The sequence below is a fragment of the Chiloscyllium punctatum genome, chromosome 32 (assembly GCF_047496795.1).
Source record: "Chiloscyllium punctatum isolate Juve2018m chromosome 32, sChiPun1.3, whole genome shotgun sequence".
NCBI classification, from domain to species: Eukaryota; Metazoa; Chordata; class Chondrichthyes; order Orectolobiformes; family Hemiscylliidae; genus Chiloscyllium; species Chiloscyllium punctatum.
The window spans coordinates 26,174,861-26,190,879 of NC_092770.1; the positions used below are offsets into that span (position 1 = coordinate 26,174,861).

The following is a 16,019-nucleotide window of genomic DNA, read 5'->3' on the forward strand; positions in this document are numbered from 1 at the left end:
ATAATACTCACCTCCAATGCAGCCTACACACATAAAGAGTCCGAGGATACTGTTGCAAAATGAAGCAGCTATCATTCCAATCGAGCAGAGCAAACCTCCAAACATCATCACTGGACGCGATCCATACTTGTTTACTAAGATGCTGCTCAAAGGTCCTATCAGGGACAAAAAAAAAGGGAAAGGCTGTCATTTTCCATTACAATATCGGTTATGTGACTTTTCAAATCTCTTACAAAGTTTTCACATAGTCTCGAACGCTCAAAAGGTTGTTGGGATGGGCACTACAACAAATGCTGTCGAGAGTGTAGTGCTGGAAAAGTGCAGTAGGCCAGGCACACACTGCCTGACCTGCTGTGCTTTTCCAGCACTACACTCAACTCTGATCTCCAGCATCTGCAGTCCTCACTTTCTCCCACTGCAACAAATGCTGACATTTAGCTTTGATCCAATTCTCTAATAATATTGCCAATCAGCTTCACAACTGGTTTCTCATTTTAAGACCAGAGATCATATGACCAGGAGCAGCCATTCGGCCCCTCGAACCTGCTCCACCATTCAATAACGTCATTGCTGATTCCACGTTCCTCACATCCACTTTGTATCGACATAGAACTTTGTTCTTCGAACATTATTTTCTGAAGCAATCAATTGCAATTCCTGTCATACCACTGGAGAATTACAGTCTCAGCACTAACTTCTGTGCTCATATCCATTGCATATGAAACATATTTGGAAGAAAGACAGTGGTATCATGATAATGCCACTGGTCCTAGTTGATCTTAACCTCACTGCGAATCCTCTTGCAAGGATGCCTACCTTGAAGAAGCTCTCCACTTCCCTCTACAAGGATCTCAGTGAGTCCCTCTCTCACTGCAACCCCCAGGTCATCTCCACTGCCCTGAAGCTCTTCAGCCACATCCTGAAATTCCCAGTGCCCCGCCCCCAAATTCCCTCCCCCCTACCTTTTATCTCAGCCCCGCTTCGTACACCAGCCTCATTCCTGAAGAAGGGCTTATGCCCGAAATGTCGATTCTCCTGCTTCTCGGATGCTGCCTGGCCTGCGGTGTTTTTCCAACACCACATTTTTCAACTCTGGTCCCACTGTCAAGAACCTCAGACTAATATTCGAGAAGCATGGGTTTGAATCCCCACCACTACGGGTGGTGAAATCTTGAAATGCTTTTTATTTGAAAAGCTCCGTCTACTCTTATTTATTCCCCACATATTTAAATAAGTGGTGGTGCTTATTTTTCCCCAGCACCCATGTTGTGTGTGTGCAGGTGTGAGACAACAGGTGTACAAATCTTTATTCATTCTCCCCCACTAGGAAGAAAGGAAACACCCAAGTGGCCATTGACAAGCAGTGACCTTCTCATCAAACGGCAATGCTGGATGATCAAAAAAGTGAAAACCTCAAGGTGGACACCGCGTGCTCCTTCTCCAGGGACACCCTGGCACAGATGTAACCACGGAAGAGGGGCAGGCAACCGACTATAATGATGCCCTCCACGGCCCCCTGCCTGGACCTGTTTATAGGCAGCCTGACCAGGCTCAGGAGTAGGCCCACGAGGAGATGAAAAGCTTGCCTAATGGTGACCTTATAATCATTGTCAGTTGGTGTTAAAGAACTTCTGGTTCACTAATATCCTCTGGGAAGGAAATCCACTAACCTTGACTCCAGAGGCACAGAAATATAGTTGATTTATAACAGCCTTTTGAGCAACTAACAATGACGCTGGCTTAGTCAGTGATGCCCATATTCCATGAATGAATAAGAAAAAACGTACATTGTTGAGGATAACGTGTGATCCATGTTTGGTTTTGACCTGTCATAGGCAGAGTTAAGTAACTCCTGCCCAGTCCTCATGCCAAATCCACCAGAAGGAAGCAAGCCCAGACTCACTAGAGCTTAGAAGAATGAGAGGAGCTCTAACCGAGGTATATAAGGTGTTAAAGTGGATCGACAAGAGCAGAAGTTGCCCCTTGTGGGGTAGTCTCGAATGAAAGGTCATAGCTTTAGGATAAGGAGTGCAGATTTAAAACAGAGATGAGGAGAAATTACTTCACTCAAAGGGAACTGAATTTATGGAATTCAAAGTGAAGTGGACTCTGGGACGTTGAGTAAATTTAAGGAGGAGATGGACAGATTTTAATTAGTAATAGTTTGAAGGGTGATGGAGAGTGGGTATAAAAGTGGAGTTGAAGCCGAGATGAGATTCGCCATGATCGAATGGAGTGATGGAGCAGGCTCAAGGGGCTGAATGGCCTGCTCCTAAGTGGTCAGAGGTCAGAATCATTTTCACATGTGGATCACATTCCAATTCTACCTCCACAATGCCTGGGCTTTTTGGATGTTCTTCGCCTGTTGACTGTGTAGGCAATGTTGACAGATTTAGCAATGATGTCTGCTCATGAAGAAAAGGTTGGGATGCTGGTCGCAATTAATCATTGCAATGGGTCACAAAATCCTTCAGATTGCACATGTATCACATAAATGCATTTTTCGGAGTGTCTGGCAGAATTCCTTTCAAGTCAGGTAATTCAGAGGATACTATAGTGACAATGAAGTTCTGAAGAGGAGTCAGGTTGGATTGAAACTTGAACTCTACTTCTCTCTTACGGATACTACCAGACCTACAGAGTATCTCTGACAATTTCTGTTGCTATTTCAGGTCTCTATAATTCACATTTTGTTTCTAATATATGATAATGTCACTGGGTTATTAATCCGAAGGTCCTAGCTAATGTGTTGCAGACACACTTTCAAATCTTGCTTCATCAACTGATGGAATTTAAATTAGGTAAGTAAATCTGGAATATTAGTCTCATCTCAGTGATGAACTTACAATTGATCATGATAAAATCCCATCTGGTTCACTAATTACCTTTAAGGAAGGGAATGGAGTCATTGAGTTGTACAGCATGGAAACAGGTCCTTTGGCCCAACTCATCCACGCCGACCAGTTTTCCGAAACTGAACTAGTCTCACTTGCCTGCATCAGACCCATATCTCTCTAAATCTTTCCTATCCATGTACCTGTCCAATGTCTTTCAAACGTTATATTTGTACCCACCGCTACCACTTCCTCTAGCAGCTCATTCCATATGTGTCCTACCCTCTATGTGAAAAAGTTGCCCCTCGGGTTCCTTCTAAATCTTTCCCTTCTCACTATGCCCTCTAGTTTTGGACTCCCCTACCTGAGAGAAAAACCTTGGTTAGTCAGCTTATCCATGTCCCTCATGATTTTCTAAACTGCTATTAGGTCACTCCTCAGCCTCCTGCTCTCTCGGAAATAAACATCCTAGCCTATCCAGTCTCTCTTTAAAAACAAACTTTCCAGTCTTGGTAACATGCTTGTAAATCTTTTTTGCACCCTTTCCAGCTTAATAAACATTGTGCCCACAACAGGGCAACCAGAATCGTATGCAGTACTCCAACTGTGGCCTTACCAATGCCTTAAACAGCCATAACATAATATCCCAACTTCTGTACTCAATACTCTTACTGGCCTTACCTGGTCTGGACTACATGTGACTCCAGACTCACAGCAAAATGGTTTGTTGTCGTAAGTGCCCTCTGAACTGGCTATATCAAGCCAGACAATTCATGGTTTACTTGGGGATAGGCAATAAATACTTGCCTTGCTTGTGGTGCATCAGCCATGAAATATTTTTTTTAAAAAACTTAACAATAAGGAAGCCTAATAAGGAACTACACCAGGGTCCTATTGACATTAATAGCATAGATTAGTATGTATTGGTGTAGTGGTAATGTCAATGGAGTAGCGATCCAGAACCCTAGACCAATGTTCAAAGGATATAGGTTTGAGTGCCATCATAGCGCACAATAAAATTTGACTTCACTGAGGGAGAAATCTGTGGAGGAATGAATCAGCCCAACAGTGATGAGATGATCACTGTTGACTATGGTATAGGGGATAAAAATCTCAGCTGATTCAGTAATGTCCTTTAGGGAAGGAATCTGCCGTCCTTACTTTGCCTAGTCTACATGTGTCCTAGATGCAGTGCAATGTGATTAACAAATTTCACTCAGGACTATCAGAGACTAACAATAAATCCTGGCCTAGACATTGGCACCTACAGCTTGTGGAAGAATTATTTTTTTTTAGAAAGGTAGCTGACATCTGATTCCAGCAAGTGCCTCTGTCAACTATTTCAAATTTGCCTGTAAAATGTCAGATACTTGCCAGATACATCAATGGCAACAGGGTGGTCAATACTGTGGCGTCACAGTTGACTCAAAGTGAACTTCTGACCACATATCTTCGCTATCACTAGGACATCTATTTCCACATCCACATAAGATCATGAGAAATAGGAACAGGAATAGGCTATTTGGCCCATCAAGCCATTCAATAACATTATGAAATATCTGACAAGCCTCACTTCCACTTCCCTGTGTTTTCCCTGTAACTCTTAATCCCCCACTGATTGAGAATTCATCTCTTTTCTGCTGAATCCATCATTCGTTCATTTGTTACCTCTATTCTTGACAACATCAGTCCACTCCTGACCAGACTGCCACATCCTTACTTTTTGTAAGCTTTTAGTTATTTAGAGCCTAGCCAACTCACACCAGTCCCCACTCATCCCTGCACTCGCTGATCCTCATTGACTGCTGATCAAACATCTGGGTATAATTACAACATTTAAAAGGCTTCTGGATGGGTATATGAATAGCAAGGGTTTGGAAGGTTATGGGTCAAATTCTGACAAATGGGACTAAGTCAGATTGGTCTGGCTGGTCAGTTTTAATGAGTTGGACCGAAAGGTCTATTTCTGTGCTGGAAGTTGGAAAAAAAAACATCTGTCCCATCAAGGTCCTTCAGCTAAGGAGACTGTCATCCTTACTGGGTCTGGCTGCTTTGTGAATCCAAACCCACAGCAATGCAGTTGACTCTTAACCTCCCTCTGGACAATTATGACCCTGTAACTCTATCTTGATTTTTAAAACTTCCACCCTTGCTTTCGGACACCTCAATGGTCTTATCTCGGCATTGTAATCTCTTCCATCCCACAACAACACATCCAATTCCAGCCTTCTGAACATCCTTAATTCTCCATCACTGCCTTCAGTTGCCTGAGGCCTAAGCTTTGGAAATTCTTGCCACAATCATTCCAATTCTCTACTTCTCAGTCTTCACTTAAGGTGATCCTTAAAATCTCTCATTTTAACCAAGTCTTGTTTACCCTAACATTGAATTATGTTTTGCTGTCTAAGTTTGCTTTATACCTCTCCAGCAAAGTGCATTGAGATATTTTATGACCTTAAAGGTGCTATATAAATATAATTTGTTGGTGCTATAATTTTTATTCCATTGTCTTACCAAGCATGAAGAACAAAAGGTGTTACTCCAAGGGTCATTTTTTAAAATCTGAAAAATAACATTAGTGGAGATGTGCGGATCAAGTAGGTGTGAGCTGTTGTACAAATGAATGGGAATAGGCCATTCTGCTCTTCTCTTTTAGTTAGATTATGGTTAATCTGTAGCTCAGCTCCATTGACCAGCCTGTGCTATATTGTTGGATACTCTTAGTTAAAGCATGAACTGTAAAGGGAAGGTGATGGTATTGCTATTGGACTATTAATCCAGAGACCCAAGTAATGTTCTGGGGATGGGGGTTCATACCCCACTATGCTGGAATTGGAATGCATTTTTTTAAATCTGGAACTAAGAGTCTAATGATGACCATTGTCAAAAGTTGGAAAAAAAACCATCCGTCCCATTAAGGTCCTTCAGCTAAGGAGACTGTCATCCTTACTGGGTCTGGCTGATTTGTGAATCCAAACCCACAGCAATGCAGTTGACTCTTAACCTCCCTCTGGACAATTAGGGATGGGCAATAAATGCTGGCATAGCCAACATGCCCACATGCTGTGAATGAATTCTTTTTAAAAGTTGGATGGTCAGAATCCTGGCGAGTTTAGGATGAGCTCTAGAGCTACAGAAGAGAAAAGATCAGCTGAATTTTCAGTTTTTGCATGTGGGCAATAAACCTGGAAGCCATTTGTGTGCGTCGGAACAGCAGCAGAAGCTCCCCTGCATGAGGACCATGAAAATGCACAACTTTGCACACTCCGAGGTTAGGAATGAAGGGAGGAGCGGGATTGGACTCCCCTCTCGAATCTTATGAATGGAAGTCAAGTTGCATTATTTAAAAGTGAAACCTGGCAGCATTGTGACCTGCATACCATCACTGTCTCAGGAGCATTCAGCACTGTCACTATGTTCAAAACTAATGACTTAGGCGGAGGCAATTGGAATACTAATGAACACCAAAGTGTTATTTTAGCTGATGTATGGAAATACTTTCAAAAAGAAAACATCTTTTTGATGACTAGACTATGACCATTCATCAATTGTATGACTGCCAGATTCTAGGCTTAAAATAGTTTCCTATAGGAATTTCTTTCTCAAGATTCTCCTTTGCTGATGCAGAAAGAAAGAAGTGCTCAAATTGAAACCTTCCCATATTGCCAATGCTTTTCAAAGAAATTGAAGACGAGTTGAAATGCTGATTGTTAAAGTAAACGATGATCCTTAGAATGAGTGAGGGGCCTTGGCTCATCCTGTTAGATGGCAAACCCAGTAAAATGTATCAGCTGGGAGTAAGAGGGGAAGGTATGAGGAGGATGCAGAGATGGTGCAGTGTGATTTAGACGGGCTGAGGGAGTGGGAAAATGAGTGGCAAATGCAGTATAACATGAGTTGATCCACTTTGATAGCAAAAGTAGGAATGCAGATCATGATTTGAATATCTGTAAATTGAGAATGTCCTTGTGCACCAGTGAGTGTGCAGATGCAGAAAACGACAAAAAAGGTTAAATGTATGTTACCTTCAGAGCAAGGGGACTTGAGTCCAGGAACAAGGATGTGACACTACAGGGTGTTGAGCTGGAATATTGTGTACAGTTTTGGTCTCCTTATCTGAGGAAGGATAGTCATGCTACAGTTGGGGCCAGTAAGTTTTACCAAACTGATTCCCGGGATGGCAGGATTGAAGAAAGACTGAGTCAGTTAGGATCGTATTCACTGGAGTTTAGAAGAATGAGGGCAGTATGAGGAGGCAATGGCTGAGTGACACTATCACTGGACTGTTAATCCAGAGATCCGGATAATGTTCTGAGGACCTGAGTTTGAACCCCACCACAGCAGATGGTGGAATTTCAATTCCACAAATATCTGGAATTAAGAATCTAGTGACGGCCATGAATCGATTGTCAGTAAAACCCATCTGGGTTCATAGCGTCCTTTAAGGAAGGAAACTGCCATCCTTACCCAGTCTAGTCAACATGTGACTCAGACCCACAACAATGTATTTAACTCTTAACTGGGCAACTAGGGATGGGCAATAAATGCTGGCCCACAGGATAAATGCCCTCATCCCGTGAATGAAGGGAGGTTAAAAAATAGTCTCATAGAAGCCTAACAGGAGCAAACAGGTTATATGCAGGAAGGGTGTTCCTGATGTAGGGGAGCCCAGAACCAGGGGTCTTTGTTTAATGATATATGGTCAACCTTTCAGGACTGAGATAAGGAGAAATGTCTTCACCCAGAGAGTGGTGAGGCTGTGGAACTGACTACCATAGAAATTGGTTGAGACCAAAACTTTGTGTGTTTTCAAGAAGAAAGTAGATATAGCAATTGTGGCTAAAGGGATCAAGGGTTTTGAGGGGACGGAGAGATTAGGGGATTGAGCTCGATGATCAGCCATGATCAGATCAAATGGAAGAGCAGACTCAAGAGTACAATGGCCTACTTCTCTTCCCATCTTCTACGTTTCTATGTTTTTATGCAATATGAGATAATCACATCACATTCTTTAAAAACCTATTCCTGTCACATGGAGTTTGCTGCTGGTGAGAAGATGACAGTGGGCTTTCCTGGATCACTAGGTAGCAACTAGAGGTTTGTAAATCCAAAAGACAGGTAATCATGTTGGCAGGGGATATGAAGCAAATGTAATACTAACAAGCTAAGGAGAACCAATTGAATTTTAATCGCAGCCTGGCAGTTTTGTGGCTACTTTTACAACAGCATTTTATTTCCAGATTGTGTAGAAAAGGAATTAGTGGTCATTCTTTCTGGGTGAATTTGAACTCATGTCCTGGGGCTTTATCAGTTCAACCGCTCGTTAACTTGTCCAACGGATGATCTACATAACTACACCACCTTAACCCAATTGCAAATCACAAATGATTGCAGTGCAGAGGAGGCCATTCAGACTATCATACCTGCACTAGTTCTGTTACCTCAGGCCAATCTCTTGCCTTGTATCTGCACACCATTTAATCATAGAGTCATAGTCATACAGATGTCCAGCATGGAAACAGACCGTTCGGTCCAACCCATCCATGCCAACCAGGTATCCTAAATTAACCTAGTCCAATTTGCTAGTATTTGGTCCATACCCTCTAAACCCTTCCTATTCATATACCCATCCAGTGCCTTTTAAATGTTGCAATTGTACCAGCCTCCACCACTTCCTCTGGCAGCTCATTCCATAGGCGTACTACCCTCTGCGTGAAAAAAATTATCCCTTCGGTCCCTTTTAAATCTTTCCCCTTGCACCTTAAACTTATGCCCTCTAATTCTGAACTCCCCACCCCTGGGAAAAGACCTTGTCTATTTACCCTATCCATGCCCCCCATGATTTTATAAACCTCTTTAAGGTCACCTCTCAGCCTCCGATGCTCCAGGGAAAACAGCACCAGTCTATTCAGCCTCTCCCTATAGCTGAAACCCTCCAACCTGGAAACATCCTTGTAAATATTTTCTGAACCCCTTCAAGTTTTACAACATCCTTTTATAGCAGGGAGACCAGAATTGAGAGCAGTGAGAGCAGTGCATCCAAATAATCATTCAATACCCTGCTTAATGCATCAACTGATCACATTTCCAAGCATTGCATTCCATTCTCTAATTACTCACTGTGTAAAAACTTTCTTCTCACATCATCCTTGTTTCATTTGCATGTCACTTTAAATGTATGCCCTCCCCCCCCTAACCGTGCTTCTTTTATGAGTACGAACCACTGCTCCCCATTGAATGGCTTGAGATCAATTCCACACTTACATTTTCAGGAGCAATTGCATTAAATTGGCTGATGAGATGCTTTTGACTAAACGACTCAGTTTTGAAAGGTATAGCCTGGATGTGTGCTACTAGATTGATTGAACCGTCTGAACTTCCTACTATATCAACTCTGTTGCAGGGAACACAATCCAGTTATTTGTGAAACGTGCAGGATGCAGGTCACTCAGACTTGTAGCTTTGCTTACACATCACAACGCTGCCTTATCTCATCTCCATTGATCTTGCACTACGTGTTGGATGGAGATCTTCATCAGTTTGGTTTCAGGCACCTTGCTTCAAATTGCCTGGAGATTAACTCAGAATTTAAAATGTCCCAGGCACCTTTCCTTCCAATTAGATCAGGATAAAGGATAACATGTTTGTTCAAAACCTCTTTTCCCAGAGAGCGGTTAAAATGTGGAACTTGCTACGTGCAAAGAATGTATAAATTCATTTAAAGGGGAATGAGATAAACACACGAGGGATAAACAAATGAAATATTATTCTGTTTGGGATTAAGTGGAAAGAGGTCAAGTTGGGGAGGAGGTGGTGTTTGCCTGTGGCATCAATATTGGCAAAAACCTAATTGAGTTAATTGGCTGGTTTATGTGCTGTATACTCCACATAATTATGTGATTCTATGCAACCTCTAGTTCAATATGAATATTTTCTGACCAAGCCAACAAAATGTGGAAAAAAACAAGTCAAAATTGTCTTTTTGAATTGGAGTTCTTGCATTACCAGAGATGATTCCATCCACCTGTCAGCTCAGAGATAAGATATTACTCTCATAGGGTCTCTGTACTCCTTCACTTGGAGTCATAAAGTCACTGAATATGAAAACAGAGCCCTCGGTCCAATTCATCTGTGCTGACCAGATCTCCTAAATTAATCTAGTCCCATTTGTCAGCATTTGTCCCATATCTCTCTAAACCCTTCCTGTGCACGTCCAGATGTCTTTTAAATGTTGTAATTGTACACATCTCCACCATTTCCTCTGGCAGGTTGTTCCACACATGCACCACCCTCTGTATGAACTAGTTGCCCCTCAGGTCCCTATTAAATCTTTCCCCTCTCACCCTAAACTAGTGCCCTCTATTTTTGGACTCCTCTACCCTGGGGAAAAGACTTTGTCTATTTATTCTATCCATGCCCCTCATGATTTTAAAACCTCTATAAGGTCACCCCTCAGTCTCCACGGCCCCAGGTAAAACAGCCTCAGCCTATTCAGCCTCTCCCTATAGCTCAAATCCTCTAACCCTGGCAACGTCCATGTAAATCTTTTCTGAACACTTCTAAGTATCACAACTTCCTTCCTATTGCAGGGAGACCAGAATTGCACACAGTATTCCAAAAGTGGCCTAACCAATGTCCAGTACAGTCACAGCATGATTTCCCATCTCCTCTAGTCAATGCACTGACCAATAAAGGCAAGTGTATCAAATGCCTTCTTCAATATGCTGTCTACCTGTGACTCGACTTTCAAGGAGCTATGAACCTGCACTCCAAGGTCTCTTTGTTCAGCAACACTCTCTTGGACCTTATCATTCAGTGTTTAAGTCCTGCTCTGATTTGCCTTTCCAAAATGCAGCACCTCATATTCTTGCATGTGGAGCCGAGATCATGTGCCCAGATCTTTGGGTCACATTCGTTTGGCTTTCAGGTTCAACTTCAGTGCAAGGCTGGCAAAGAAAAGTCAGTTTGACGCTGTTGTGTTACTTATTACTGGAGGAATCACAAACAGTATGTCAGATTTGACTCAGTACTGGGCAATGGATCAGCAGTTTTTGAAGAAAAAGAGATAATCATTGAATTAATAGATTTATTTATCCTGCACTGAGGTTACTTTAGATAGAGTATAGCAATACATCACAATATAAGTTTGCTGTGCATTAATAAACTCAATTTTAAGAATGAAAAGGAAAAGACGAAAATGAGAGCCTTCTGTATATAAATTGGCAGCTATGTTTCTTGTAGCTCAATCGCGACTACACTTCAAAAAATATACAACTGGCAGAGGTTACCATGAAAGTTCTACCTTCTCAGGGCAAAAATGAGGACTGCAGATGCTGGAGATTAGAGTTGAGAGTGTGGTGCTAGAAAAGCACAGCAGGTCAGGCAACATCCGAGGAGCAGGAGAATTGACGTTTCAGGCATAATCTTTCATCAGGATTGTGTCCAAACCGTTGATTCTCCTGCTCCTCAGATGCTGCCTGATCTGCTGTGCTTTTCCAGCAACACACTCTCAGTGCTTTCTTCTCAACCTTGCCCTTATCTGAGGTACAGTGACCTTCATGTCAAACTCACCAACTCTCCAATAAGAGAGCAGTCCTGTGGTCCCGTGGGACTAGAGTGACATTATTTTTAAGTTTACACTCCAAGAAATATTTCACTGACTCTAAAGAGTTTGGGAATATATTGAGGTCTTGCAAAATGCTACATATAATGGCAGTTCTTCTCCTCCATCTATGTATTAGACGCAGAAATTTTCCAGACTTATATGTGAAAAGAGGTTTGTTCTAATAACCAACAATAACACTAGTTCTTAAAGCCAATTCATTTATGCTTCAAAGGTGCAGCCACAGTGTTAAAGCCACTTAACGATCCCAGACAACAAAAATTCCCTTCTCCACCCGGATCCAGTAAATCCACTGCCAGGCCCAATATTGACACTGAGCTCAGCTTCATAAATTAGCGCAGCCGACCACACAGAATCGTGCACAGTTGGGGAGCATGGTTAAAGTGACAGGAACAAGGTCTGGCACACTCACATTCCTGCTGCTTTGTCAAGTCAGTCCGGAAAAATCATCCTTACCCCAGCTACAACAGCTGCTCTGAAAGATTCTTGATCTTCCCAGAAGCTGCCTGCTGAGTTAAATGATATTTGGTGCTTGGTTGTAATCATACTCACAACACGCACAAAAATCAGCTTTTCAAAGCAAATCATGGCTCTCCTCAAATTTTATTTTAAGCCACTTTGGCATTCATCCTCAGCTCTTCGCCAAGATTAAAGGGGAATGAGGATTTGGAAATCAATGGTTGGACTAACTCCCACTGCCTGGCCAATAGTGAGTTCGTCCAAAGTAATTGTTGGTCTGAAACTGTACGTGCAACATAAAAGCACAATTATGTTGATACATAAAACAAACAGAAACAATAAAAACCGTTAACAGAAAAATGTCAAGTCATGAGATGCATAACTTCAAATCACTTGAATATAGGAACGTCAGAGCCAGAGAGGTCTACACCAAGGAAATGGGCCCTTTGATTCTATTTGCCTAGTTGTCATAGGTGAGTGAGTCCTATTTGCTGGTGTTTGGTCCTTATCCCTTCATACCCATCCCATCCATGTACCTGTCTAAATGTTTCTTCAATGAAGGAATTGTAGTTGTTTCTCACAGTTCCTCTGATAAAACATAGAGGAAAAAACTCCCCCATTCACACAGTGTGGAAGCTGGCCATTCAGCCCACACCAACCCTCTGCCCTATCTCTGTAAACCTGCAATTTTCATGTTTAATCCACCTAACGTACACATCTTTGGACTATGGAAGGAAACTGGAGTGTCCAGAAGAAGTCCACACAGACACAGGAAGTACGCCACACAAACTGTCACCCAAGACTGCGATTGAACACACATCCCAGGTGCTGTGAGGCAGCAGTGCTGACCACTGAGCCGCCAGGCCTTATTCTACAGGCTTGGAGAAGTAGTCAGTAAACGTCTACATTTTTTTTGTCATTTTGTGAAAGTAACACTTTTGATGTGCGGACATGTTTTAAGATTATAATCTGGGTTAGCAAACACATAAACCTCTGACATACCTCGTCATGCAGTGACAGCTGGTGTTCCTTCAAGAGTCAGAAATCACTTGACACCAAGTTATAGTCCAACAGGTTTATTTGAAATCACAAGCTTTTGGAGTGTCGTCCCTTCGTCTGGTGAAGTGAGAGTAAGGCACACAGAACACAGAATTTATAGGGAGAGAAATCAAAAGATCATACAACTGGTGTGAGTGCAGTGTCGAATAATAAGTCTCTGCAGGTGACCAAGGGTGCTAGACTGTGTGAGTAAAGTGTCAACAGCTGAATAACAGCGATAATCCATTAACTGAGACAAAGAGAGTATTACAAAAAAAAAATTAAAAATAAGATGGTGCTGGAGACAAACCAAATGACTGTTCAGGTGAAGTGAGTGTAATTACATGTATTCACATGGGAGCATTATAACTGCCCCAGTAACATCACTCTCCTATTGATGGAAAGCCAGTACAGATCGACGATCTTTTATCCAAAATGCTCAGGACCAGCTGTTTGTCTGAAATCAATTTTTTTTGGTTTTCAGAATAAGAGACAGTTTAATGGTGAAACTTTTAAAAATCTTACTGGAGGAGCAGACTTCTAAGTAAGAACTAGCCAGTCGGTGCTTGGCCACACCCCCCACATCGAATCTGAGTGACATGCATTGAGTGGGTGTCGACTTGGATTAACTGTTTGCACACCAAACAACCTTGTTAATGAGAGAAGATCTTCACAAACAAACCTTCGGATTTTGGAGCTTTTCAGTTTTTGGCTGTTCGGATAAAGGATCGTCTATCTGTATAACTCGCTTAAACCCTACCACAAATCTAACCCAAACAAGCCTGGCTGTACAGTAAGGTTTGGGAATGATTGGAAGTTCTATCAAAGAGCTGGAATGGGCATGATAGGTCTTTTATACTAAAGCATTGTACGATTCTATATAGATACGTAAATAGACATACATATAACATTTATTTAAAAGAAGGTGATATTTTGAAGGAACGTGATCTCAGTTTATTTGACACTGGCAAACCATCTGAAGTTCAGCCTCACCATCTGTGACTTCACGTGAACAATTGATTTTCCTCATGACCTAACTCCACAGAAGCTGATATACCGTCACCAAGTCACTCTTTATTTACATATGGAGACTCCTTGATTAAATTACCAGCTCATGTAGAGTCAGGTATCAGAGTGACAGCACCTCTGACACTCGCCCTTTTTTAATCTGTCAGCCGGGGATCCCTGATTGGACCTGATTAACAATCCCAATCAGGGAACTCATTTTCTAAGAGGTCCAACTGACTGACCAATGAGACTATCCATACAGTTGAGATGTGATGACAGTAGACTCTAGTTTAGCCCTCACCAATTGCAAAGCAGCAGATGTGAGTCACTTCACAGGAAGAACAGTCATTCAGGACTCAAAACACTAGTCTGCTTTGGATTTCAGCATCTACAGGGTTTTTTTTGTCTCTCTCCACAACTGCTGCCAGAACTGCTGAGTTTTTCCAGCATTCTCTGTGGCTTGCCTGCTTGCCTTGTGGAGAAAGTGAGGACTGCAGATGCTGGAGATCAGAGCCGAGAGCGTGGCGCTGGAAAAGCACAGCAGTACAGACAGCATCAAGGAGCAGGAGAATTGACATTTCAGGCATAAGTCCTTCATCAGGAATGAGGGTCATTGGACACATCATAGGTGATGTCTCTAATGTGCTCACTACAGTTTTAACCATATGGCTGTAATGACATTTTTCTTCTCCCCATACTTAATTCAGGAATGGTGATGATATTTTGAATATAAGAACATAGGAACCAGGAGCAGGGGTAGGCCATCTGGCCCCTCAAGCCTGCTCCGCCATTCACTAAGATCATGGCTGACCTTTTCATGGACTCAGCTCCACTTACCCACCCTCTCACCATAGTCCTTAATTCCTTTACTATTTAGTAATCTATCTATCTTTGCCTTAAAAACATTCAATGAGGTTAGCGAGTTTTGCGAAGGTTTGTAGCTCAGGTTGAGTTTCTGGATGTAGGTTTGCTCGCTGAGCTGGAAGGTTCATTTTCAGACTTTTCATCACCATACTAGGTAACATCATCACTGAGCCTCTGGATGAAGCTTCACTGGAGGCTCATTGATGATGTTACTTAGTATGGTGATGAAACATCTGAAAACGAACCTACATCCAGATTCAACAAGGCAGCCTCTAATACTTCACTGGGCAGAGAATTCCACAGATTCGCAACCCTTTGGGTGAGAAAGTTCCTCTTCAGCCCAGTCTGAAATCTGCCTCTACTTATTTTGAGGTAATGCTCCCTAGTTCTAGTCACACCCACCAGCAGATACAACCTCCCTGCTTCTACCTTATTTATTCCTTTCATAAGTTTATTGGTTTCTATAACATCCCCCACTTCAGTCTTCCAAATTCAGGTAAGTATAATCATAGTCTACTCAATCACTCTTCATAAACCAACTCTCTCAAATCCAGAACCAATCGAGTCAACCTCCTCTGCAGCTTCTCCTGCGTCAGTACATCCTTTCTCAAATTAGGAGAATAAAACTGTTCACAATACTCCAGGTGTGGCCTCACCAGCACCACAGCATGACCTTCCCGCTTTTAAACTCCATCCCTCTAATAATTGAAGCAAAACTAAAAGCAAGAAATGCAATTGTACTATTTTGTTCGAGTTTAAAACCCATCAATGTGCTTTAGTAAGTTTATTGGTTGACAGATCATTTAAAGAGATTTCTCATCTTGAAAATGTTTCAAAACAGTGTAAAAATAAATTGCCACTGTTTAGGCTAAGTCTTCCAGAGTGAGGAAGCCAGTCAAAGTGCCAAAGATGTGATTAAAGTCAATATCTGTAGCTGAATAAACAAGGCTGATGGGTTTAAGGCACAAGCTGCTACATGGGATTATGACATGGTCACATTATCAGAGACCTGGCTCAATGGAATCCCCAGAGTTTGGAAGCAGGCCATTTTACCCATCAAGTCCACACTGTCCCTCCAAAGAGCATCCCACCCAAATAAAACTGTTTAGAAAGCTTACCTGAGGCATCGGGGCCTCCATTTGTCGAGAGGTGAGAGGGAGGAGCACTCTCTCTTTTTAAAGGAGCAGCAGAGG

General features: G+C 42.2%; 1 protein-coding gene across 2 annotated transcripts in view; it reads right to left on the bottom strand.

Moving 5' to 3' along the window:
• The window catches only part of LOC140457996 (monocarboxylate transporter 2-like), a 196,606-nt gene that overhangs the window by 45,891 nt on the left and 134,696 nt on the right, over nucleotides 1-16,019 (bottom strand). For both annotated transcript variants that reach the window (XM_072551924.1, XM_072551925.1), the window contains exon 3: nucleotides 12-155. In XM_072551924.1, the coding sequence (XP_072408025.1) occupies nucleotides 12-155 (144 nt within the window). The remainder of the gene's footprint in view (nucleotides 1-11; nucleotides 156-16,019) is intronic.